The 26,982-nt window shown below is 39.3% G+C and overlaps 1 protein-coding gene and 4 non-coding genes across 6 annotated transcripts; all 5 read right to left on the reverse strand.

Moving 5' to 3' along the window:
• Positions 1–211: 211 nt before the first annotated feature.
• On the reverse strand, positions 212–25,910 carry MPP3 (MAGUK p55 scaffold protein 3). 2 transcript variants are annotated; one of them, XM_059489207.1, is made up of 19 exons: positions 25,816–25,910; positions 22,925–23,077; positions 19,523–19,641; positions 18,964–19,041; positions 17,267–17,347; positions 16,651–16,788; positions 15,719–15,800; positions 14,870–14,955; positions 13,299–13,373; positions 11,177–11,373; positions 10,058–10,122; positions 9,394–9,414; positions 8,628–8,666; positions 6,094–6,258; positions 5,338–5,418; positions 4,844–4,937; positions 3,858–3,966; positions 2,056–2,178; positions 212–539 (listed from the first exon to the last, which is right to left on the reverse strand). In XM_059489207.1, the coding sequence occupies exons 2-19, from the start codon at positions 22,947–22,949 to the stop codon at positions 360–362; spliced, it is 1,758 nt and encodes a 585-aa protein (XP_059345190.1). In that variant the 5' UTR covers positions 22,950–23,077; positions 25,816–25,910; the 3' UTR covers positions 212–359. The 2 variants fall into 2 exon arrangements, with proteins under 2 accessions (XP_059345190.1, XP_059345189.1); XM_059489206.1 differs by having other exon boundaries at positions 8,628–8,669.
• TRNAC-GCA (transfer RNA cysteine (anticodon GCA)) lies at positions 20,221–20,292 on the reverse strand. The gene has a single exon. It is a non-coding gene; the product is annotated as a tRNA-Cys (tRNA).
• TRNAC-GCA (transfer RNA cysteine (anticodon GCA)) lies at positions 20,711–20,782 on the reverse strand. Its single transcript has one exon. It is a non-coding gene; the product is annotated as a tRNA-Cys (tRNA).
• On the reverse strand, positions 21,217–21,288 carry TRNAC-GCA (transfer RNA cysteine (anticodon GCA)). Its single transcript has one exon. It is a non-coding gene; the product is annotated as a tRNA-Cys (tRNA).
• Positions 21,733–21,804, reverse strand: TRNAC-GCA (transfer RNA cysteine (anticodon GCA)). Its single transcript has one exon. It is a non-coding gene; the product is annotated as a tRNA-Cys (tRNA).
• Positions 25,911–26,982: the final 1,072 nt, after the last annotated feature.

Here is a 26,982-nt window from a genome sequence, read left to right on the forward strand (position 1 = left end):
CAAAGGACAAACCTTCCATCTTTGTCAGTGTCTCAGCACAAAATGCTTTGGAAGTGTGGGAGTCTCTGTGAAACACCACTGTAACAAAATGCACAATTTCCAGTGTAAAGATCAGTAAAAGACTGGACTGGCTTATATGGTCTGAGTATCAACTTCTAAACGACAGCTGCTATTCAAAATTTGACTCAGAAAGGCAGTGTCAACTTGTGACTTTGTTTAATCTTTCCTCATACATTCTTTATTTATTGCCTTCTAGGTAAGACCAGCAGTTTTGAAGCAAATTCAGTGTACTCCCCTTTTCTAATTAATGTATTTACAGAACATTTTTATACAGTCTTTCCCTCAAACATGGTAACAAGCTATGACCTAACCCAGCTGACTGGCACCCAGAATGAATCCTTGTTCAGTTTATCTAACACAGTTTTCAGCTCATTACATGCACTCTGGAGATCTTCTTTCACCAGTACAGTGTCAATTAAATGGCCATACTGCTCTTCAATGAATGCTGCTGAATTCAGAATTTCCTGCTGTTCTTCATCCTGTTGATCCAAACAAGATATTGGTATGAAATTTGCAGCATGTCCTTCTAGTACTTCAAAGTATGTATATATTATTTTAATATATATATTAAGCTATACATATAAGATTATTATATGCATTATATATATTACTATACATTATAATAAATATATATATATGTATAAAGTATATGGTATTTTAAAGCATAATGAGTCATTACTCTGAGAACATGTAACAAAAGCTGCTACCATTAGGAAAAGGTGTTGAAGATATTAAAACTGAGATCAAGGAGCAGTATGCTACAGGCAGCTGTTCCAAAAAATGCAAAGGGCCTCAGGGAAGGGGGAAAATATGGTATAGGAGGGACAGAAAATGGTGATACTTCATTTTATGTAGTTTAACCCAAGATATGGCAACCACACTCCTCAAAACTGAAAAGAAATTATGCATCTACTGTCCCAAGTTCAGTATTTTTGAGGGTTTACACAAAAACTTACCAAGTGAACTAAGTTTAGGTTATCATAAATATATATATATATATTATATATATATTATATATATAATATATATATTTTATATATATATATTATATATATATATATATATACACACACATAAATTTAAGTTTAGGTTATCATAAGTAAAACCACTATGCACTCTGTCACTCTGTTCAGGTTTACACATCACCAAGCTGCAGCTGATCCAGGTTTGATCCTCAAGACATCCACACACTGTGATTTGTGTGTACACCATTAAACACTGCTGTGGTTGTCACTTTGGGGGTATAACAAAATTACTTTTTGATGGCTGCTCATAGGAAATGTAAAATTATTGTTGGTTTATCTGAGTTCAGCAGCAACTTCCTGTCACTGTGGTATTTTATGAAAAATCCCTTTGCCAGGATCTTTTCTCCTGAGAAGCTGGGAAGCTTCAGCTTCTCCATGTTTTGCTACTTTGGAATGTGATTTAGAGAATTGTTTACCAGCATGTGAATTGTTTTTAATTAATGGCCAATCACAGCCAGCTGTGTTGGACTCTCTGAGTCTGTCATGAGATTTTATTATTTATTCCTTTCTAGCTTTCTGATGTCTCCTTTCTCTTTCTTTAGTGTCGTTTTAGTATATAATTTTCATATATTATATTATATTATATTATATTATATTATATTATATTATATTATATTATATTATATTATATTATAAATCAGCCTTCTAAGAACTTAGAGTCAATTCTCATCTCTCACCTCATCCTGAAACCCACAACAAAACCACAACAATTAATAACCACAACTCCCCCTGCTGCAGCCTTGATGATGTACCCAGATGAATATGGAAGACTGGCACTTGGCTTTGTGTTACTTTAAAACTTGAGGAGATAAGGAATCAAAAATTCCATTTTCTGAAGTTACACCTGAAAGGCTACAGGACCTACTTAGTGCCCCACTTTAACTCTTGTTATGGAAGAGGAGTTCTTTCAAGTAACAGAAGTGCCAGCCCCAAATATTTCTTTCAAGACATTAGAACTTGGAATACTCACAAGAGGGGATGAGATTTCTTCTGACATGTGAGATTTTAAGACATGTTTTTTCTTTTCTGAAATGAGAGGCTTCACAAATATAACATAAGGCTTAAACTCAGGAGTCCTCAAGTGCTTTACTGCCTGTGAACAGATGATTTTTTTTGTTATCAGACTTGTTTTTGCAACATTTCCATGAGACTCAAACTGGTTTCAGTGGTTTCACTGGTACTGTGGTGTGAAGTGCTGTTTCCTACACATCTGACCACAGCAATTTTTTGCCCTTCAAACAAAGGCTCATGCCAGAATCCTGGCTAGCACCCAAGACTTCATGGAGCATTGCCTGAATAGCACTGGGATTCCAAGGGGCAAGGACATGGCAAAAAATACTGAGGAAAGTATAAAAAACCCCTGACTTCATGGGCAAGTTATGGTTTGCTTCACCTATGCTGCAAATTTAATTAAAGAAATGTAATTCTTTGAACAACTGCTGGACAATCACTTGGCAGACACTAAATCAGAAAATCTGACCTCAGCAGTCAGTTCTAGGAGATACCCTTGAATTTCAGGGCATCCTGAGAAACTGCCTTAGCACAACACTGCAAATTTTAAACCTGAAATTCATCTGAGGTAGCACCACAAACCTTTTCCTAGCCCAGTTAGAAAATCTGGATGAAATTTTCAAGTATTAACTCACAGCATGGGGGTACTGAGAGCTGGCACTGCTTTCACTGCTCCTGTCCTGGGGTGATTCATGGTGTTACTGCATTCTGTATCTGCACCCAAAAATGGGTTCTGCATCCTTGAGATCCTACAAATGAGAGCCTTGGGGGGGTGTGGGTGTGCCATGGCCAGCATTTTTAACATCAGAACTAGAATGGAAACAACAACTCTGTTCTAAGGATTCTCTCTGGGTCCTGAGCAGGCTGGGACAGGGTTTTTTAAAATCAGATCTAGAATGGAAATAACAACTCTGTTCTAAGGATTCTGTCTGGGTCCTGAGCAGGCTGGGACAGGGTTTTTTAAAATCAAATCTAGAATGGAAACAACAACTCTGTTCTAAGGATTCTCTCCAGGACCTGAGCAGGCTGGGACAGGGTTTTTTAAAATCAGATTTAGAATGGAAATAACAACTCTGTTCTAAGGATTCTCTCCAGGAACTGAGCAGGCTGGGACAGGGTTTTTTAAAATCAGATTTAGAATGGAAATAACAACTCTGTTCTAAGGATTCTCTCCAGGACCTGAGCAGGCTGGGACAGGGTTTTTTAAAATCAGATCTAGAATGGAAATAACAACTCTGTTCTAAGGACTCTCTCTGGGTCCTGAGCAGGCTGGGACAGGGATGCACACTGGTCCTACAGCAAGGGAAAAGTCCCACAGTGAGCATTACTACAGAGACATCCAGGCTGTGCTGGATTAATCCCTTTTCTGACCCAGAGATGGGGTAACTGAGATGTGTTTTAAAAGCTTTTATCCAATTTTCAGTCTCATGTGAAGGGTGAGACAATACAGATGTTATAATTCACGCCATCACATTCAGAAGCCAATTATTTGCTAATTACAATAAATTATAAGTGTTTTTTGACCTATCAGCTTTTGCCACGCCATGCTGTAAATGCCTTAAAGCCAATTACCCCTCGTGGGTCCTACTACAGTGCATCTTTCACAGTTCTATTTCTTTAAAATATCTAATTTTATCTGCAAGGCATGTCCCAGCTGGACTGTAGGAACTGCAACCACTGCCCTGCATTCCCAAGAGTGCCATTCTGCTCAGGCAGCAGGAAATGATATTTGCATTCTTTAAAAGAAGCTGCAGGACTTACTTCAGGTACCACATCCACCAGACAAACTTTCTTTTTGGCCATCACAGACCGGATTGCCTCCAGGCTGGTGCCATACAAATTCTCTTTGTACTCTCCGTGTTCCACAAATCTAAAAAGTCAATACACTTTTAAATATCATCTACAAAAAATATTAACAATATTTAACTTGGAACATTTGATAGTTGTTTGCTGAAGTCAAAGCAAAGAGGGAGGAGAGAGGCAGAAAACCAGGAGTGGGTGGGGAGAGATTTTTTTTTTTTTTTACTTATTTTTTTTCCTTCCTTGCTTTGTAGCAATTCTTCATAAATCACTAACAGTTAATCAGCACTGCTGACAAAAAGGGGAAGAAGAATGAATATTTTTCACAGAAAACAGAACAAAGCTGGCAAGGCAATGGACTGCAATTCTCCCATCTTTTGGGAGCCTGGTGAAGATCTGAACTTGGAGAAAACATGTTCAGGCTCACAGTGTCAGGTACAACCACAGGTTCCATTTAGCACACACTTTCAAGGAGACTTGTGAATAAAACTTTTTACTTTCAAGGAGACTTGTGAGTAAAACTTTTTACTTTCAAGGAGACTTGTGAGTAAAACTTTTTACTTTCAAGGAGACTTGTGAATAAAACTTTTTACTTTCAAGGAGACTTGTGAATAAAACTTTTTACTCATCATATTAAACAGAAAGTAAGCAGCCCAACCAAGTATCTGTTATTTTCACTAGATTCAATTCTGACCAATCATTATGCAGATTATTTAAATTCTAACTCAGGATCCTCCTACTGATGTTATTCCTAAATTGCTTCCAGCTCAATATTTGAGTTTGCTCTAACAGTCCAGACTCTGTAAAGAGCTTTTTACATAAAAGCTGAAAGCTGAATCCTTCTAATCTTGTCCAACTTGTCACCTGATTTTGGTATTCATGATGTAAAATTGTGCAACCAACATTTTTAAATAATCAATTATAGCAGTATTTAAAAATTAACTCACTTGTTTTGCTGCACATCTGTCTCAAATGATTGCTTAGAAACAAAATTGTATTCTACTCCTTCTCTCTCATGACTTTTCCTTGACCTTGTTGTATCTAGAAGAGAAGGGAAGCAAGACATGGGAGACACATCAGCCTTTGCAAATGTTTTCTCTACTTAGTTCCAGTCACATTTTCCCAACTTCAAACAAGAAAGTTACACAGTGGCAAATTTAAATGAACAAAATATAAATCAGACCCTATAATTTTGTTTTAGACTCAATTTCAAATATTGTGTGACCAAAAACGAAGTTATTTTGCTCCCAGGAGTGCTGTAACTAACAAAAAAAATTTAGGAAGATGAGAATTTACCATGAGAAAAAAAATTGGAGTGCTTCATAAATATTAATATAATCAATAGTCAGAACAGAAATGATTAGTGCAGATGGCAGGACATTAATTAGACAGCATTTATGGAATACAGATGTAACAAACACAATCAGTAAATTTTACTCACGTGGAACTGCAACCCCATACTCCTGGGGGTTCTCTGACACAACTTTTTGCTTGAGCTCACTTAACTTGGCCCCCAAACAACCTAATAAAATAAAATAACACTGTCTGACAGGTTTCTGTGTGAAATTAAATAATGCAGAAAATAAATATATTACTTTCACACAAAGAATATGATTTGGGAGTGAGCTTGAAGAAACCTCCTTCATGAGAGAACTCGTGACCTGCTCTGCCATATTCTGCTTTGAAGATCATCAGGAACAAATTTAATTCTTTGAACTGCTGGACAATCACCTGGCTGGCACTAAATCAGGAAATCTGCTCTTAGCAGTCAGTTCTAGGAGATACCCTTGAATTTTAGGGCATCCTGAGAAACTGGTTTAGCACAAGGCTGATAAGCTGAAATGAAATTTTATACAAAATCTTGATAGATAATTCTAACATCTGCCTCTTCATCAATAGTTCTGACAGCCTAAACACTCGAGTAAAAACCAGAAAGTGAATCAGAAAAATGAGAAATAGTCCTGCATCATTATTTTTAGAAGGATTTGGTGAGTTTGATTCCTTGTTTTGGTTTTTTTTTTTTCGCTTTTTTTTTTTTTTTTTTTAATGTAATTTAAAATAAAAGACTGAGTTCAGAAAAATATTTTGAAAAACCCACCAGAACCCCAAAATGAAACATGTAAGAAAAGCCTCTGGAAGTGCAGGATAAAGGAAGAAGGAGAAATATGAAAAACTTTGAACACATTGGGTACCTTACCAATCAAAACCACCAGCCTCTGCTGTTCACCAGGCTGTTGCTGATATTTTGTGACTTCTTCATATGTGAGGAACTCTGCTCCATCTGCCTGCTCTGCCTGCTTGCCCTCGTTGCCATTGTTTTCTTTCTCTTTTCGACTCAACCTAAAGCTCCTGCGTAAACCAGCTGGGCACAAAACACAAGAAAAAGATAAAATTCAGATTTTTAAACTTGTTCAGCCTCAAGTTGTTGTCTTCAAATGGGAGTTACTCCCATCAATTTTGTTTATCATCAAATCAGTGATCAGATTATAGGAGAAATCTGTAATAAAAGCTGCTGCCATGAGGAAAAGGTGCTGAAGATATTAAAGATGAGATCAAGGAGCAGAATGTTACTGGCAGCTGTTCCAAAAAAGGCAAAAAGATAAAAGGAAGGGGGAAAATATGGATATGGGATAGAAAATGTAACATCTCATTGAATATGGGATAGAAAACCTAAAATATGGGAGAGAAAACCTCATATTCCACTGAATATGGGATAGAAAACCTCACATAGGTGATAGAAACCCTCACATCCCATTGAATATGGGATAGAAACCCTAAAATATGGGTTAGAAAACCTAACATCCTATTGAATATGGGATAGAAACCCTAACATCCCATTGAATATGGGATAGAAACCCTAATATATGGGACAGAAAAACTAACATCCCATTGAATATGGGACAGAAACCCTAAACCATGGGTTAGAAAACCTAACATCCCATTGAATATGGGATAGAAAACCTCACATAGGGGATAGAAACCCTCACATCCCATTGAATATGGGACAGAAACCCTAAAACATGGGTTAGAAAACCCAACATCCCATTGCATGTGGGATTGAAAACTTAAAATCCCATTGCATATGGGATAGAAAACTTCATATATAGGATAGAAAACCTCACATTTGGGATAGAAAATCTCATATTCCATTGAATATGGGATAGAAACCCTCACATCCCATTGAGTATGGGACAGAAACCCTCACAGCCCATTGAATATGGGACAGAAACCCTAAAACATGGGTTAGGAAACCTAACATCCTATTGAATATGGGATAGAAACCCTAAACCATGGGTTAGAAACCCTAACATCCCATTGAATATGGGATAGAAACCCTCATATTCCACTGAATATGGAATAGAAAACCTCACATAGGGGATAGAAACCCTCACATCCCATTGAATATGGGATAGAAACCCTAAAATATGGGACAGAAAAACTAACATCTCATTGAATATGGGATATAAAACCTCCCATCTCATTGCCTATAGGACAGAAAACCTGACATCCCATTGAATATGGGATAGAAAACCTAAAACATGGGTTAGAAAATCTAACATCCCATTGAATATGGGATAGAAACCCTCACATCCCATTGAATATGACAGAAACCTAAAATATGGGTTAGAAAACCTAACATCCCATTGAATATGGGATAGAAACCCTAAAATATGGGACAGAAAAACTAACATCTCATTGAATATGGGATATAAAACCTCCCATCTCATTGCCTATAGGACAGAAAACCTGACATCCCATTGCATATATGGGATAGAAAACTTCCCATATGGGATAAAAAACCTCCCATCCCACTGCATATGGGATAGAAATCCTAATATGTGAAATAGAAAACATAACATGCCATTGAATATGGGATTGAAAACCTCATATATAGGATAGAAAACCTCACATTTGAGATAGAAAATCTCATATTCCATTGAATATGGGATAGAAACCCTCACATGCCATTGAATATGGGATAGAAACCCTAAAACATGGGTTAGAAAACCTAACATCCCATTGAATATGGGATAGAAAACCTCACATAGGGGATAGAAACCCTCACATCCCATTGAATATGGGATAGAAACCCTCACATCCCATTGAATATGGGACAGAAACCCTAAAACATGGGTTAGAAAACCTAACATCCCATTGAATATGGGATAGAAACCCTCACATCCCATTGAATATGGGATAGAAACCCTAAAACATGGGTTAGAAAACCTAACATCCCATTGCATATGGGAGAGAAAACTTCAAATACAGGATAGAAAATCTCATATCCTACTGCATATGGGATAGAAATCCTAATATATGAAATAGAAAACCTAACATCCCATTGAATATGGGATAGAAACCCGAATATATGGGTTAGAAAACCCAACACCCCATTGCATGTGGGATTGAAAACTTAAAATCCCATTGTATATGGGATAGAAAACTTCATATATAGGATAGAAAACCTCATATCCCATTGCCTATGGGATAGAAAACCTAACACCCAACCACTAATAAAATCCCCCTCATAAAACTTTAGCTGCTTTAGGTTATGCCTCTTCACAGAGATAATTTAGCTTATGAATGTATGGGAAATTAATTTAATAGTTCAGTTTGGATTTTTTTCATGTGGAGGTGGGTTCTTTTGGGGGTTTTGTTTTGTTTTCATTTTGGTTCTGGTTTTCTTTGGGGTGGGTGTGCTAGGGAACAGGTAAAGGTTTGGTTACTCACCTATGTAGTGTCCATTGAAATATCCTTCACAGTCACAGTCTTCTGAAAATTCAAAAGTGGGGTAGGGCACAGAGGAAAGGAGTGAGAGGGAGGAAGGAATATCAGACAATGTGTGTGATACAAGTCTGGCTCATTGGCAAGGAAAGAAATTTTATATCCTGCATTGTTTGCAGGTACTTTTTAAACATAAACTAAAAAATACTTGCCTTTACTAGTGGTTTGTATTTGAAAAAATCCTTGACTTTGATATTGAATTAGAGAATTTTATACCTTGGTATTTACAGTTCCCAGAGTTTATGGAATTCAACAGGAAATATGTGATATTTAGAAAGGCAGCTGGTACACGACATACAAACTGCATAAGCCCAACAGAATTGCTCATAATGAAAATAACACAGAAAACAATGAAGACAAATCACTTAGAATGAACATGGGTGCCCTAAAATGTTAAACCCTAATATTTCTTTATTTTTTAAACATACCAAAGACTGCATTTAACTTGCAAGTCTTTGAACCTCACTCAGAAACCTCCAGAATATGTAAACACATCTCAAATCCTTTCTCTTGAATCAGAAAAGCAAACTCACCATTACTTAAGTCATCAACCTGAATTAGATTACTTTAAATAATAATTCACAAAGAAAATGTCCTAGGAACAATATATCTACTGCTCCCTTTGGAATTTTAGAAAATTTTATTATTTTTATTTTAGAAAATACTTTGGTTGGTTGTATTCATACAGAAAGTGAGTGAGGAGAGCACCTACCTTTGTCAGAAGACTGATCATCTATAAGTTAGCATGAAAGGCAGAGTTGGGATGATATTAAAAAGATGGAAAAATAATTGAGCAAAATTAGAGAAAATAGAAAGGAAAGTTCTGGTTTAATTTGCTTAGCAGGCTTTTCTATCTTAAAAAAAGTACTGCAATACAATACCCTTATCAACTGATTAAAGAATTTGGGGCAGAAATGGAGTTATTATAACCAGTTATCAGCTTAATTGTCTTGAAAACATCTGAGATAAAGCTTAAGCAGCACTCCTCATTACATGCCTTTATTTTCATATGAATCTAGACTTGTTTCATGCACTCATATATGAATTTCCAGAAGATGCATTAGGTTATTTTTGCAGCTTTCAAGTTTCAAATCACAGAAAAAGTGTGAGCAAATGTTAAGGCATCTAAATATGTGAGGCCAGATGTTTTTGAGAGCAGAGAGAGAGGGACAGCTATGAGTTTTGAAAACAATAAGCACTGACAACACTGGATAAAGCTCAAACCCAAATCCTCCTCCTCCCTTGTGTCCATGTATATCAACCAGTGGCAGCTGGTATTTAAAATATCAATCAGTGGTGAAATAATTGTTGAAATAACAGAAAAAAATTATAATTTAGTATCAATTAAAGCACCACTGAAAGAACATCTGACTTACATAAAGGTTTCTTCAGAGTTCTGGTATTCTGCAGAGTGCCTGTTGTTCTCCTGTAAGTCAGTCGTCTGAATAGGAAATAATTCTATTTTACATATGGAAACTCAGAATTACAGAGAATTTATAGCATGGAAAATAAAGAATGACATAGTGCTTTTCTTAAAAAAAAATTAAAATGTTTCTGATTCAACTATTTAAAAGGCTTTATTTAAAACTATGATAGTCTCACATTGTTACTAGTAAGGGAATGAAAAGAAAATTTCAAAACATTTTATGCTTTCATATATCAGAGCATGGAAATCAATAGTTTATCAATCTGGTTTTTTTTACTATTTCCCTTTTGCCCACATGATCTTTTATTGCAACATTAAGAAAAGTAAATAACCTTTGTCCAAAGCAGTCACTGAGCTGTGCATAAGTAGAAATTATCCACCTTTTTCCAGATCACTTGGAAGTTTTCTGTTATTTACTAGTAAAGAAACCAATTTACCCAGCTTGTGTGAAAATGTAAGAACAGAGTTTCAAGTAAAATCTTCCTTAAGTGTTAAAATCAAGTAGGAAGTTTATGATATAATTGGAGAAGATGGAGCTTTTTAGCACTTTCCTCTTGGCTGTATTTACCCTGCCATGACCATGCCTTTAATTTTCTGCGAAAAAAACCTGGCATTGTCACAGATATATTTTATGAAAACTCCTTTTGACAGGATTTTTCTCCTGAGAAGCTGAGAGGCCTTAGAAACAAAATGTAAACAATGGTTATTTGCTGCTGTGGAATGCAACAGGTGCATCTGGGATTGGTCTCATCTGGTTGTTTTTTATTAATGGCCAATCACAGTCAGCTGGCTCAGACTCTCTGGTCAGTCACAAGATTTTATTATCATTCCTTTCAAGCCTTCTGATGAAATCCTTTCTTCTATTCTTTTAGTATATAATTTTATTTTAATATAATATATATCATAAAATAAAAAATCAGCCTTCTGAAACATGGAGTCAGATCCTCATCTCTTCCCTCATCCTGGGACCCCTTCGAACACCACCACAGGCATAAAATCAATTTATCAATATGGTGACAACTGTATACACGTAAAAGAAAAATAAAACCTGTAATCTTTGCTGACAAACCTTTCTTGGAACTGTTTGGAGGGGATCAAGCCTGCTCTGAGGTTGGTGTCCCCAACACGCTTGGCTTGCCACCACGTGGGATCATCCTGGCTCACAACCTCCAGCACGTGGCGGCGTTGGAACGGCAGCCCGGCCTCCTGGCAAGGAATGGCTCTGTCCTCCTTGGGGTTATAGCAGAAAAGTGCCCTCATAAACACCTGCAAAAGAAAGGTAACATGTCTGGCAGGATCATTAGCTTATCAGACTGACCCCAAGAAAAGTTTGAAAGTCGCTTTTCCCAGCCCGGCGCTTGAAGGAGTCAAGGATCTTCATTTCTTGGTCTCAAGGTTGTTTGTTTTATGTTATCTATAAAAAATTTTCTCCTGCCCTGACGAGGTGAGCTCAGCAAGACAGTCTGAGGCACTCTGCCTGCCCTCAGGGCAGTGTTATGTCTTTATACTAAAAGCTATGTGTACAATATTTACAATTACTTTCCAATACCTATCACCTATGTTACACAGTGAGCTTCTACTCTAAACCAATCCCAAAGTGCCACCATCACTGCAGAAAATGGAGAACAAGAAGAAGAAGAAGGAGAAAGGCTGGAGACACCCAGTTCCCTCCATCTTGCCTCCTGAACCCCCATTCTAAAAACCCTAAAATCTACTTTTCCACCTTGTGATAACTTCACTTATATTCTACTTAAACTGTTTTGGCTTGCTGATCTTCATACAAGGTTGGTAATTTGCTCCATGGGTCTAAATCAAAACCACAGGGGCATTTTGTGCTCTGTGCCAGGGTCCCTGAGACCCCTGGCAGGGGTCTTGGCTGCTCAGGACAGCCAGAGGGATGACACGTGTCATTTCTTCTTGTCCTATCTGGAATTTGAAATGTCTGCCTTTAAAAGGCTTTCCCCAATGCTAACACTGCTATATATATACTTTATTCCTCCTGCAAGCACTCAAAAATACTGACACCTGGTAGCTTGTGCAGTAAAATAAATTAACTTTCCAGGATATATCCAGTAATTATGGAATTGTGGAACATGAGACCCAAAAGACCAAAGTTCCAAGAAACACAGATGACAATCTACATTAAGTACAAAATGCAATAAAGGAATGGTTGGAAAAAAATAAGGGAAGGGAGGAAACAGTAAAAATGGATTTTCTTCTCCTTCTGAGAAGCTAAGAGGCTTCAGAAACAAAATGTAAACAATGGTTTTCTGCTGCTGTGGAATGCAACAGGTGCATCTGTGATTGGTCTTGTGTAGATGTTTAGAATTAGTGACCATTCAAGGCAGAGCTAGCTCTCCCTCTCTGTCTGAGCCACAGACCTTTGTTTTCTATTCTATTCTATTCTATTCTATTCTATTCTATTCTATTCTATTCTATTCTTAACTTAGCTTGCCTTTTAAGATGAAACTTTTCTTTCTATTATTTTTAGTACAGTTATAATGTAATATATATATAATAAAATAATAAATCAAGCTTTCTGAAATATAGAGTCAAATCTTCGTCTCCTCCCTCATCTTGAAAACCCCTGTGACCACTGTCACAGATTTTTTGCAAAGTTGCCCAGTCGTAAAGACTGTTCTTAAAATGTTCCTTTAATGCATCAAAATCTACTGTTCAACTTTGGATTTGTATCTTAACACAGTTTAACACAAGGGCAGAACCAATACAGAAAGTGATTTGTGGGCTTGAAGGAGAAGTTCAGCAAGCAAGAGCAGGGAGGCAGAGAGACTGACAGAGGAACCTTGTGAGGGACCAGCTGAGCAATCACTTATTGCTGATCAGGTAGGGCAGCTGAAATGGGCTGCTGGGGTCACATGGTGATGCTGCTCTGCTTGCAGAGCTCCATTTTCACTCAAATGAGTGGCAAAATGCCCAGAGAAAATGGACAGACTGCAGCTGCCACGGTGAGAGGAGACAGCAGAACACTCAATTTAATTACACAGACCAAAAAGAGAGGCAGGATTTCAGAAATGCTCTAAAAGAACACGTGCCAAGATGGAGAGGAGCCATGAATAGAAGGGTACTGCACAAAAAAGCACTGTGCTGTCTTTGCAGCTCAATCAGGAGTCTGTGGCACTTCCCACTGGAGCAGGAATGGTAAAGATGTGCTGAGTGGTTCAGCTGCATACCTTGCTGTCTTTGAGACGATCTTCTTCTTTGATGGCTGGAATTATCTTCAGTGTTATTGACCCTTGAGACTGAGCCTGAGCAAAACAGAAATGGTTTTTTACTTTGAAAGCAGGACAAGGATACAATGCAGACTATTCAAGCTCCAGTTAAGGAGCTAGCAGCTGTCTCCTCAGAACTCTAACAGGCCAAGCTAATCCACAATTTAACTGCATTACAGAGAACATCAGGATTTTCCATGACTCCACAACAGTGGAGACATCCACAGTAATTACTTGGCTAAAACATATTAAGACCTGCATTAAAATTCCCTTGTTTGCTTTTAGCAATTGCATTAATTTCTGGGCTACACTTCAGAGTACATTACATATTTCTGGGGCTTTTAGTACAACACTGACTTAAATTTTTGCAGACTAATAATTTTAAAGTGCTGCTTTGAACAATACTGCTGTGTTTTCTCCATATAGTGGCTAACTTGTCAAGAGTGAAATATAAACATGTACAAAATAAACACCTACTTTCACTCTAGAAATCTTTGCTAGGAAATTACAACTATTAGTTATAGTAAACTAAAAAGCACTTCTGGGTCCTTCAGAAATCTGGAATGGGTTTATCTCATCAGAAATCTGGAATGGGTTTATCTCATCAGAAATCTGGAATGGGTTTATCTCATCTGTTTTAGATGCCTTATTTTGCATGAGATGAACTGTGTTTCAGGGAAGCCTGCAATTCTGCACAGATTAAAAAGCAAACACAAACATTTGTAGCTTTTCTTCAAATAATAAACCATGAAAAAGAAAGTGTTACACTTCAGGCATTAACTCACATGGGACATATGTAATTAGAAATCACACAGGACAGATAAATAGCATCCCAAGATCCCCATAAATTAAACTTTACACACTATTTCAAAATGGTTTTGACACCCCCTGCCCCCCAAGTTAAAAGCAGTCATTGGCATTATTGGGATTATTTGATCTCAATTGAAATGAGGTGATGGAAGTGACACCAGTGTCCTTACTGTGTCCCTAACTCCACTCCACGCCAAGACAAGGGGAATTACAGCACAAAAGGGAAATCAGAGATAAAGAAGCAGAAGAGCTACACCACTTTCTACCAAGATTTGTGGGTATTCATGTTAGAGAAGCTTGAAGCAAGAAATTGCTCATGTCACCAGGAATCTGCTGGTAAAGGACAGACTGACAGCTCTCCTGAACACACAGACAAGACTCTCTTCAGCTTCCCAACACACCACATTATGAATCATCCTCTAGGAGTGTATTTATAATTTGCAGCTTGCTTGCCATAAACAAAGCATTAAAGGGAAGTTCTTGACAGAGCAACATGTTAATTTTGTATTTGTATCTTACTTGGTACCAATCCAGTTCGCAGAAGTTTCTGAAGTCAAAAGGAGAAGACTAATCCACTGGGAGAAGAAAAACTCTTAATGCAAAGACAAGCAGGGATTGCATCTTTTAGCTCTATATTTTAAACTCATGGTTAAATTTCATCATCTACTGTAATTACTAGATCACCAAACAGAAAAGATCTTGAAATGAAAATCAGTGCAGACCAAAATCTGACTTATTTCTTCTGGTCGTTTGTGAAGCACAGTAATACCATTGACTTCTCTTAGTTCATCTCCAACATGGACAAGACCTGAAAAGATGATAAGGAAATTAAAATAGGTCTAGAGACTGGAAAGCACTTCTCCTCTGATGTCCAGCCTAAATCATTAGCTTGTACTTCCTCAGCTCCCTCATCCAGACTGATGGATTTAGTACCAAAGCCTTTGTTGGAAATGTGCCTCAGTCTCCTGCCTTTATTGCTAATGGCACTTTTCTTTCCATGCAGCACAGGCTCAAAGGAAAGCAGCATGCAGACAGGCAAGGAACCCTGGAAAATCACTCTTTGGATCACTATTAAGTATACAACTGGAATAGTTTCATGAGTGTGCCCAAATCAGGAGACACACAGAAAATAAAGGCAGGAATGACATATCTGTCACCTGACAGATCAATACTTCACACTCACAGAAAGAATGCTACACTAAATTTTTTAACAAGCCATGAAGAGACTCTACAAGATTTAGATTTGTTTATCCAGTTCAATAAGAAATGTTGTAGTTGCCATATATACAGCTACTGTTAACTGCCATAAAATAAATTCTCAGTAAAGCAAACAGAAAACAACACATGATACACTGAATAAACCAAGGTACTAAATTAAAAGTTAAAAACATTCTTTGCATTTTTCTACAGCTCAAACATACTTCTTCCATCTCTGTTTTCATTTTTTCCTAATAAAAAGCATATGTAATTAGATGAACAGGTTACTGATAAACACAGAAATGTTAAGAGCATGCCCAGGAAACTTCAGAGGTTTCCAAATTTAATTCAGAAATGAACTACTGCAATCATACCACTGCGATCAGCTGCACCACCCCTCATGATCCTGGCTACAATCACAGCTCCTGTGTGCTCATCTCTTCTGATGGTAGCTCCCTGAAATAAAACATACCCCCCACCCAAAAAAAGGTAAGAAATTTACCCCGAATTCAGCAACCAGAGAATTAATGTGTATACTATTATGACTTTTAGACCGGAATTAATTTATTCTATGATTTTTCTCTTTCTCCCTGATGATTTCCACCATTACTCAAGTTTTGCCCATGCCAAGTGATTATGGGAAGGTGCACCCACCTTCCTTTCTGCTGCCTTTGATTATTGTGGTCATCAAAGCCACTCAAGTGTGCAAAACATATTATTGTAACAAATTCCTTCTCCTCCTTTTCTGAATCTGTATACAATACAGTCAGCACTTTTATATGTAAAAGAAAAAAAGCCAAGTAATTGGATTTTTTTTTTCCTCCTCCTACCTCTGCTGGCAATACAAAGCTTTAATAATTTCTTTCCCAATACAGCTGTTTTGCCATAGGGAATAAATTCTTCCATTTCCATTTGTATAAAATTAGGACTTTGACAATATAATGATTATATATAGGTATCAAACATACTCTCACTGACTTTCATGCAAGTGAACACATGAAGTCACTGAATGCTAGCTACAGCATCAAAAGAATTAATAGATATAATCAGCATAATTGCTCCAACATATACAATTTCTTCACTGTTTCCTGGCATTATAAACTATGCCCATAAAGCAGCTAAATGCAAAATTGTGAAGGTGCATTTATCATTTACCAAATTGTTTTTTATGTTACTTTATAAGCTTCAGAACACTCCAAGTTTCTGAAGGCTATTTGATGACATCTTCAAGTATCTCCTCCATACTCCCAATAACACTCTTGCACTATAAAGTTTTATAATCAGAGATAGGGGATCTAATATGTACCAAGGGTTCTTTATTTTTCACTAGCCGAACAATTTTCACTGATTCCTCATCAAAATCATCATCAAAATTATCAGGCAGAGGTGGAAGAGCTGGGTCAAAGTTCTTCTGTGCTACAGTGTCATGTACTACAAGCATTGCCTGCATAAAGGAAATAAAAAACAATAATGTTTAAAAATGTAATGGAGTAATACCACAATTCCCATTCTCATCTTTCCAGTATTACAGCAAAATTAAACCTCCCCCTTTCTTCCCTCACCACAAATCCTCCAAAAATGATTTAGCAATTACCTTACCCATCATGTAAACTACACACTGGTGTATGTCAATATTTAAAATAAATCCAGGCAACAACAAAAAACACAGTGGACAATGAAAAGCAAGAAGGTATAATTTTCTTCTCCTTTTCTGGTCCCTCAGAAAATATTAAGGAAGAGAAGAACAGAAGACAGCATGGTGCATTATGCAGGAAAGCTGTCTCTTTTCAATTTTTTTCACATGCTAAAGTCTGTGCAGGAAATCCCAGTGGAATAGAAGTTTGTGGGAGGCTTCTATATAACTTTTCTGTTACAAAATGTTCTATCACAATTCTGCAAAGACATTTCTTCGTGGTTTTTACCCTGAGATGTGGTGTTGACAACAGCTGAAGCAGCTCCTTTTCTTCATTATTCACTGGTGCTGTCTGCAATTCTTCTATTACCTTTAAAATAAAAATTTACAACCTCAAAATTAAAGGAATTCACCAAACAAGGTCATGTATTTACATTTCTGTTGAGTGTTTGCTAACATCTATCATCCATCAACGTAGTGTGCACAGATCAAAACTGATCCCAGTCTATAGTGCATGAAACCTGAAAGAAACCAAAGCTTCTTTAGCTATTTTTATTAGATAGTACAGAAGACAGCATTAGGAATCAGAATAACAATCCCTAAACATACATTTTTAAGAGTTATTCCATCAATAGAATTTCAGGAATGAGTTCTGAAATTTTTAATTCCATATGGAATACATAAATGATACCTGAAACAACACTCTTGCATTATTTGATAAAAGACTTTAAACTTGTGCAATCATCTAGTATTACCTGTGTGGAACATGCAACATAACTTCCCTTGTTCCCCTGCAAAACCTGGACACCAAAATATGCCCTGGACTCTCAGGCACTTTAAATGAAAGATGAGAGAAATAATGGAGGCACTTCTGCACTGGGCTGAGTGGGTGGGAGGAGAGAGAAAGCAAAGGAGGGAGGAGGAAGGGAAAATGGATTGAGACAAAAGAGATTTCCTTACCCTGTTAAGGGTTCTAAGCAGGGAATTCATACAGCTCTATAAAAAACTTCTCTGCTGTTCTGAAGATGGAAATTTTGTGTGACTTGCCAGGTAGCAGTGCTGAAACTTTTGTGGAGGTGGTACAGTGTGTGTGGAACAGGGAGAGGGGGTGTGCTGCATGTTAAGGGGGGCCCTGGGGTCTCCTGACTTTGAAAACTGAAATGGTCCAGCTCCCAAACCTTCCACTGCCCCTTCCTATGCTATGGTAGGGAACAGGTGCATGTAAAGAGCCAGCAAATGCCATAATAAAAACAGTTTGAAACCTTCTGAAAATGGAGTGTGCTGCTTTGTGTTGTCTCTGTCTCAACTATGATAATTCAGCACATAAATGAGGCTTACAAGAGAGAGAAAAGCTCTTTACCAAGGCTTGTAGTTTTAAATTGAAAGAGAGCAGACTGGATATAAGGAAGAATTAGATTATCCATATTTAGATTGGATATAAGAAGAATTTTTTTATGATGAAGGTGGTGAGATGCTAGAACATCTGCATGGTGAAATGCTGGAAACAAGGCTGCCAAGAGAAGTTTGGGATGCTCCAACACTGGAAATGTTCAAAACCAGGATAACAGGGCTGTGAGCAATCTGATCCAGGGAAAGGTGAGATCTGTGGTGCTTAGATGAGATCACCTTTGAAGGTCCCTCCAACCCAAACCAACAGCAGAGCTGCCTGGGCTGTAATGGTTTTAAGGCTGAATGTGACTGAATGCTCAGCTGGGATATTTCCACACAGGGCTGAATGATTTTTGCAGCCTCTCCCTTAGGAAGGTAACTCATAATATCCTTTCCTTCCACCTGAATGTGTCCATCTTCACTAAACATTTAATAACTTGGTATTTTTGAGCTCTCATTTCCTTGATTAATCATGGCCAACAGATTACAAAGACAGCTGGGGGAGATGAGAAATATGTTCACATACAGCACAATTGTAAAGCTTTGATTTGTTAGGAAAGCAGGTGTAAATAATAGGAGACAAGAATTTTTACTCACATCTTCAACTAATCCTGCTGCACTGTGTAAAACAGGAGTTGGGCTCTGTCTTTCATAATGCCGGAGCTTTTCATGAATCTGAAAAAAGATTATTCAGGGATATTTCTACAGAGAGATACAAAACTTGCTAAATATACCTACACTGGAATGTTTTTCTATTTAAGGAATATAATTTATCTAAGATGTGTCAGAAAAATAATCTCTCTTAGGGTTATTTTTGTTTTGTTTGGGACTCTGTTTTCTTTTTGCTCACGGTAGTTTCAGACAGAAAATCTGTAAAGACTTTAGGAGCATAAGGAAAAAATGAAGCCATTTCACATTACTTTTTAGCTATGGGGCACTGTATCTTCATTTTAGCAAGAAGAGCAGAAAAATTTATTTCTGAACAAAATATGCTAATTGTCAAACATTATTAATGTTTGTTCTTAAGCACACATATGTTTTGCTTGGTACAGAATTCTTAAAAAAAAGTTTGGCAAAGTAAATGCTTGATAAATCCAGTGAACAGAGAAAAAGTAAACTGTAAGGAGAATGTACATAAATAAATATAAACTTTTACCTTCATCAGGTAGCTGAGACTCCTTTCACTAAAGACATCCCTAAGGAATCCCATTTCCTCTTTATGGTTTGAATCAGGTCTTAGCTGAGATGTCAAAAGGGCCAAAGTTTCGTGCAACCCTAAATTTAGATTCAGGACAGAACAAAAACATTGTACACAGGATTTATCACTGGGCTTTCTACTGCAGACTTAACAGTCACTACATTTATTTGGGTAAAACATTGGTGATCATCAAATTTGCAGAGTTTATCTTGTGTTTATCATGTTTATCTTGTGTTTATCCACCATTCATTTTGCAACATTCCCTTCATAAGTGGCAAACACAGCATCATATTAAAGCAAAGGCTAACAAAGCAATATATATATATTTTAAAATTTCTTTCACATTTCCCACTTCATGTTCAATATCCTTTGTTTCCAAAACCTTTTGTTTCCCTCTTACAAATGTTGAATTTTTAGTACCACAGCAGACTTTCAAAATGACTGAATGAGCTCCTTTAGCAGCTCCACCTCCCCATTCTGGTGGTGATTACAGAGAATTAACAAAAGAGAAGAGCACACCCCCAAAACTTTCCCAGCTCAGTCTCTCTTCCTTGCATGCTGGAGCTCTCAACCAACACCCCACAAGCTCAGAGCTCTGCATGGATTTTTCCTGTGGCAAAATTTGGGCAAAGGGAAGGTGAAAAGAGGGAAAAAAGAGGGGGCACCTGGAGTTGAACCAGGGACCTCTTGATCTGCAGTCAAATGCTCTACCACTGAGCTATACCCCCTGGCACAACACCTGCACCTGGGAAATTTTTAAATATTTCCTAGCAAAGAGAAAGTTTTGTTGTCCAGGAACTGCATTTCTTCCCTTCACAGCTCCACAAAGTGCCTACTAAAGGTACACACAGTTAGACCTCAGAAACTAGGAGAACAATCAAAGCTTTCATACCATTTCACAAATTCAATCCAGCATTAACAAATATAAGCAATCTAGTCCTTTCATAAAGAAGATCAAAAAGAAATTCTGGTGGTGATTACAGAGAATTGACAACAGACAAGAGCACACCCCAAAAACCTTCCCTGCTCAGTCTCTCTTCCTTGCATGCTGGAGTTCAGAACCAACACCCCACAAACTCAGAGCTCTCCATGGATTTCTCCTGTGGCAAAATTTGGGCAAGGGGAAGGTGAAAAGAGGGAAAAAAGAGGGGGCACCTGGAGTTGAACCAGGGACCTCTTGATCTGCAGTCAAATGCTCTACCACTGAGCTATACCCCCTGGCACAACACCCACACCTGGGAAATTTTAAAATATTTCCTGGCAAAGAAAAACATTTTGTTGTCCAGGGACTGCATTTCTTCCCTTCACAGCTCCACAAAGTGCCTACTAAAGGTACACACAGCTAGACCTCAGAACAATCAAAGCTTTCATACCATTTCACAAATTCAATCAAGCATTAACAAATATAAGCAATCTAATTCTTTCATAAAGAAGATCAAAAAGAAATTCTGGTGGTGATTACAGAGAATAAACAACAGACAAGAGCACACACAGACACTGAGTGCTTCCAGCACAACCCCAAAACCTTCCCAGCTCAGTCTCTCTTCCTTGCATGCTGGAGCTCTCAACAAACACCCCACAAGCTCAGAGCTCTGCATGGATTTTTCCTGTGGCAAAATTTGGGAAAGGGAAGGTGAAAAGAGGGAAAAAAGAGGGGGCACCTGGAGTTGAACCAGGGACCTCTTGATCTGCAGTCAAATGCTCTACCACTGAGCTATACCCCCTGGCACAACACCTGCACCTGGGAAATTTTAAAATATTTCTTGGCAAAGAAAAAGTTTTGTTGTCCAGGAACTGCATTTCTTCCCTTCACAGCTCCACAAAGTGCCTACTAAAGGTACACACAGTTACACCTCAAAAATTAGGAGAACAATCAAAGCTTTCATACCATTTCACAAATTCAATCAAGCATTAACAAATATAAGCAATCTAGTCCTTTCATAAAGAAGATCAAAAAGATATTCTGGTGGTGATTACAGAGAATTGACAACAGACAAGAGCACACACAGACACTGAGTGCTTCCAGCACAACCCCAAAACCTTCCCAGCTCAGTCTCTCTTCCTTGCATGCTGGAGCTCTCAACAAACACCCCACAAGCTCAGAGCTCTCCATGGATTTCTCCTGTGGCAAAATTTGGGCAAAGGGAAGGTGAAAAGAGGGAAAAAAGAGGGGGCACCTGGAGTTGAACCAGGGACCTCTTGATCTGCAGTCAAATGCTCTACCACTGAGCTATACCCCCTGGCACACCTGCACCAGGGAAATTTAGAAACATTTCTTGGCAAAGAAAATTTTTGCTGTCCAGGAATCCTTGACACCTCCTTTTGCACTTTAATGGACTTCTCAATGGCTTTGCATGGGGTCAAATGTCATAAATGATGGGGAAAAAATGAGAAATTCAGGTCAATCTGATGCCTGCAGGGAATTTCAAACACACAAAAGCTCACACAGGCAGCCAGTGCTTCTCCCTGCACTTCCCCAGTGTTCTCCTGCCCCTTCCACCTCTGAGGCACCTAAAAAAGCCAGGCCTGAACAGAGGAAGAAAGGACAGGTGGAGATTTCCATTGTGGCAGAATCAAAGCTTGTGGCTTGTTGTCTAAAAATTATTTTAATCACCAGTATCCCAGTTTTGCAGCACACACAGCAGACAAACACCAGATTTTTCCTGGTGAACAATGTCTGGGAACACAAGACCAAAACAAAACAGGAAATAAGAAAAGGTGGAGGGGGCTCAAATATATTCCTGTGGCTATTCTCTCCATGAACCTCAGAGTGAATTTTGATCCAGGAGATTCAAACTCACTCCTGCTTTAACCCTAAGCATCATTTAATATCTGTGACTTCCCTCTGGGCAGCATACTGGAAAAGTTAGTAAGCAGCTCTGAACAAAGTCACTTATTTTAAGTTAAAAGTAAGAATATTAACAAAGTTTACCAACCCCTGTTTAGAAAATATTAAGAAATGACCCAGCAAGCAGCAGATATACATGGGCTGATCTTTAATAAGCAGGAGTAGAAGGCACTGTTACACTGAGAGGTCCAACTCTGCCTACAGAAACTTATCAGAATATATTCAAGTTTATCAGAATATATTCAAGTCTATCAGAATATATACATGTTTATCAGAATACACTCAGGTCTATCAGAATATATTCTGGTGCTCTAGGGTTATCAGGAAACTGGTTCCTGACAAACTTTATTAATTTTTACCTTTTACATTTCACCTTCTTTCTTGTAAGTAATTGCTCAAAAACTCCAGCTGAATTCTCTTAATTCCATTACATTTTAGTCCAATTTGAATTAATTTTATAAAATTTATAAGATTTCAATCCCTGTTCTGTTGAAAACATGCAGCTGAGTTACCTGAGTCTTCTGAAAGCACTGGCATGGCTCTGTTCTTACTCTTAGAGAAAAATGTTCAACTTCAAGAGGATTGTTTCTTTTTCTTAGAGACAAATCTTCAACTTCAACCAACAGGATTGTTTCTTCTTTCTGGGCTGTGGTTCACAGGCAGTCCTGAAATAAGCAAACATAATATCTAAGCTCAAGCATGCAAGAGAAATGTCAGGCATGTAAAAATAGCAATTTTCTAGTATTCAGTTTAACCTGGATCAAGCAGGGCTCTGCAGTTATTCTGCTATGCAAGTAACAATGGAAAATACCAGGTTATGTAATGAAATGTAAGTAAAATGGAAAAGGTTATATAATAACCATGTTGTATCTGGGATAAAGCTGAGGCTGAAGAGAGCATCTCTCAAGATAGGTAATTTTAACAGAAAAAAACACAAGAGAAGAGATGTTTAAAAGCCCTGGGAAATATCACGTGCAGAAACAGAGCATGCAGGAAGATGCCACATCACAACATGTGCTGGGGCTTCCTAAAACTCATCTCAAAAAAGTGTCCACATCCCTGAATTCTGATGGGAACCACGCTACAGTTACAGCTCCTCAAAGCTGGCAGGGCTGGCACCCTGCCAACCTTGGTCACAGGTACTATGGATGTTATAAAAATAAAGCTACTTCCACTGCTCAGAAATGGCTTTGGATACTTCTCTTGCAGATTTCTCTTGTCACTCGGAGCAAATTACTCCAGAGCATTTTTTTTTTTAAATTTAAAACAACCCCCAAAACTGAATCTACGCATGTAATTGCCAGTCCAAGATGAAACATTGTGTTTCAGGGCACTTACAATCTTCTCCATGCTTATAAAATTCATTGGAGTAGTATTTTATAAAAATAAACTTCCATAACAGCACACATACTCCAACTCTTTGCTGAATACAAAAAAGGATGCTCCTTGTGTTTCTATTTGTAGATAAGTCTATCATATTTTGGTTGCATGAAACAAGTTTGATGCTTCCAATTCAAATTTTCTTGACTAGCTGCCTGAAAATACCATAGTACCGCATGGCAAATTAGCATTTCCTTATTTAGAATCTTTTAGATTTCTGAGTTTCTCTACAATACAGTGAAATACTAAGCCCAACAGTCACCTGTGTTTTACACCCTGTATTTTCTACTACTACAATTAATTAATCCATCTAGGCATCAAAACATGGTTGGAGTTCTCTAAATAAATTATCTGAGTGTTGAAATTTCACTCTAATCTATGGATTGTGCTCCAGTGCATTATATATACCTTTATTTAAACACTCTTATTGCCTATTGCTTAGAAGAAATAAACATTTCACTCACTTCATGCCAAAGAAATTTATGGGCAATTCATTCAACTGCTTTGGTTCCTTGATTATGGCATTTCATTTGACTCATATTAAAATCTTCTCAAATGATTAAGAAAGAACTTTAATTGCCTGCTTCATCTTTGCAACAATGTGTGCTTCCTACAGTCAAACCTATTCAGCACCAAACCCCACAAAATGGCAAGTTATTTTCCAGATTATTAGTGAAAAAAAAGCCCACACAGGAACCTGAAAAACACATTTCAGCATCTTAGAAACCTGACAGCAAACTCAGGAGCATCAGAATTAGTCGAGTTAGGCACAGCAGTCAAAATGGAGGCTTCCCCTAGAGGCATCTTCCATGCTCTGTAAAAATCCCGTTACACAGAACTGCCCGGAATGAACACTCCAAAGAATGGAAAACATTCCAGAGCCAGGGCTGGCTCTCAGAGGTATTAAAATCAGCCCCAGCACGTGATATTTTGCAAGATGTGTCTCAAAACCATCAATCTGTCCTCTCATCACTATAGCATCAATAGGCTCAAATACACTTTCCCTCTTTAAAAACATCTACCTAAACCTTAATTCATTTTTCTTGTCCAGCTGTTCCCAAGGCTGAAAGCCTGAAGCACCTTTCTTACCTAGAAAAAGGGTTGATAATATTCGGAAAGGGCTAAATAAACTCAACTGATGCTCACCATAGGGTCAATGCAGGAGATAAAACAGAAGCGTAATATGACCGTAATATTACCAGAAGCATAATATCCCCATTAACTTATAGAACAAACCTATTGTGGTTTACAGCCTAACACAACATAAAGCTTCTGTAATCCAGATTGTATCATTCAAAGCAGCAGCTGCTTTCAGAAAGCATCTGCAGTTTAACATTTCACATTAGATCAGAAGATGCATCACTACGCTAAGCGGGCCGTAAGTGATAGCTGATGGCCACACAGGTTTTCTCCTCCTGTCAAACCTGAGTGAAGCTCTTCACGGGTACCTAGTTCAGGACGGAAAAAGACACTACTCTGGTGCCGAACGAAGCACAGATAAAACCACACAACCTTGATGAGCATCACCGGGCCGGACTTTTCCTCCGAGCCCCCGGTCAGGGGCAGCCCCGGCCCAGCCGCGCTGGGCGCTCCGGGCTCAGCCGGGCAACCCCTGACCGGGGTGGGGACCCGGTGACACCCACCGGCAACCCCGGCAAGGGCTGTCCTGCCCCGGAGAGCTTTATGTGAGCTCCACCGAGCTGGAGGTGATACCTGCGGGCCCAAACCTCCTCACAGCCCCACCGCGTACGGAGCGGGGCTGCGCTTCGCACGGGACCGGAGATGCTTCCCGAGCCGTGAGGCGAGCACGCTCCGGGCCCACATCCACCGGGGAGCCCTAACCCGGAGCGAGCCTCCAGGCACACCCAGCGCACACCCGCGGGCTCCCTCACGCCGGGCCGCGCCTCCAAGGCAGCACCGGAGCCCGGCCCGAAGAGCCGCAAAATGGCGCCGCCCCCGCCGCCTCAGCGGCCCCCGCGCCGCGCCGCGCCCCGGGGCCGGCGCTGCCCCGGGCCGCCGTTACCTGCGGGAGCGGCCCGGGCTGGGCTCCTGCGGCGCTGGAGGCTGCCCCGGCCGGCCGCGGAGCTGCCCGCAGCCTGCTGCGCACCTCGCTCATGCGCCCTCAAGAGCCGTTCTAAGCACGCCTCCCTCCTTCCCTCCCCCAAGCTGCCACGGCCTGAGGGGCGGCTGGATCGCCTCGGAGCCCTGGATCGCCCCGGAGCGGCGGCTGACAACGAAATCGTGGCCTCGGCACCGCCGGGGTTAGCGTCTGCCAGCTCCGCCCCGGGGTTTCGCCCCAGAGCGAGCGGCTCAGGACGCCGCTGTCCCGGGGGAGCTCCGGGCGCCGGGCGGACCTGGGCGCTGCCTCAGGCCGGCTTCCGGAGTTCCCTTGTTGAAGTCACCCTTGGGGACTGTCAGGAAAGTCCAAAACGCCAGAAGTTTATGTCCCAAAAGGAGATGGAGGAGTCCTTTGATTTATTCGAATAAAGGGAGAGAGTTCACTGGGGCACGCACCCGCGGGGTTTTCTCTCTTTGGGTTTCAGAGGACTCGGTCTCCTTTTTATTCTAACTCCTGGCAGCATGGTGCCCTGTTCCTTTCCCCATTGCTGAGGTACCAGGAGGGTGCAGCCACTCCATAGTCCCCCTTGAACCTGGCATTTTACCCCAAAGTTCAGCCTTGTGCAGACCCGTGCCTATCTCAGGAGCCAAGCTCTCCAGGACAGTAATAAACCTGCTGCCCTAAGTCAGTAGAGACATTAAAACCCATTTCAAAGATGTTAACACCCATATCTTCATCCATTAAATTATTTGTAAAGACATCAGTAGTTAATTTAGTAGCTGGCAGAGGGCTGTGTTTTGGAACCAGTATGAGAATAATGTTGATAACACACTGATGGTTTTGGTTGTTGCTAAGCAGTGCTTATCCTAAGCCAAGGACTTTATGTCTCATTCTCTGCCAGTCAGGAGGTGCACACAAAAGCTCAGTGGAAGAGCCAGAACAGGTTATGGACTGGCCAAAGGATTTCCACACCATAGAACACCACACTCTACATATAAATTGCGGGAGTTATTGAAAGGAGCACCGACAGGAGTTCAGGGACAGAGTCTACTATCAGCTGGCAGGTGGTGTGATTGTATTGTGCATCACTTGGGTGTTTTTACCTTGGGTACGTGGGCTCGGCCGGGCACC

Source organism: Ammospiza nelsoni, chromosome 26 (genome assembly GCF_027579445.1).
Source record: "Ammospiza nelsoni isolate bAmmNel1 chromosome 26, bAmmNel1.pri, whole genome shotgun sequence".
NCBI classification, from domain to species: domain Eukaryota; kingdom Metazoa; phylum Chordata; class Aves; order Passeriformes; family Passerellidae; genus Ammospiza; species Ammospiza nelsoni.

What these genes read in the sequence shown, in the direction of transcription:
- MPP3 (XM_059489206.1), bottom strand. Translation starts at nt 22,949, where the DNA reads ATGCCAGTGCTTTCAGAAGACTCAG. An exon ending in CAGCAGGATTAGTTGAAGAT is followed by an intron (nt 17,348 to 18,963) that starts GTGAGTAAAAAT and finishes TTTATTTTAAAG; the next exon opens with GTAATAGAAGAATTGCAGAC. An exon ending in TGTCAACACCACATCTCAGG is followed by an intron (nt 16,789 to 17,266) that starts GTAAAAACCACG and finishes TCCTTTATGCAG; the next exon opens with GCAATGCTTGTAGTACATGA.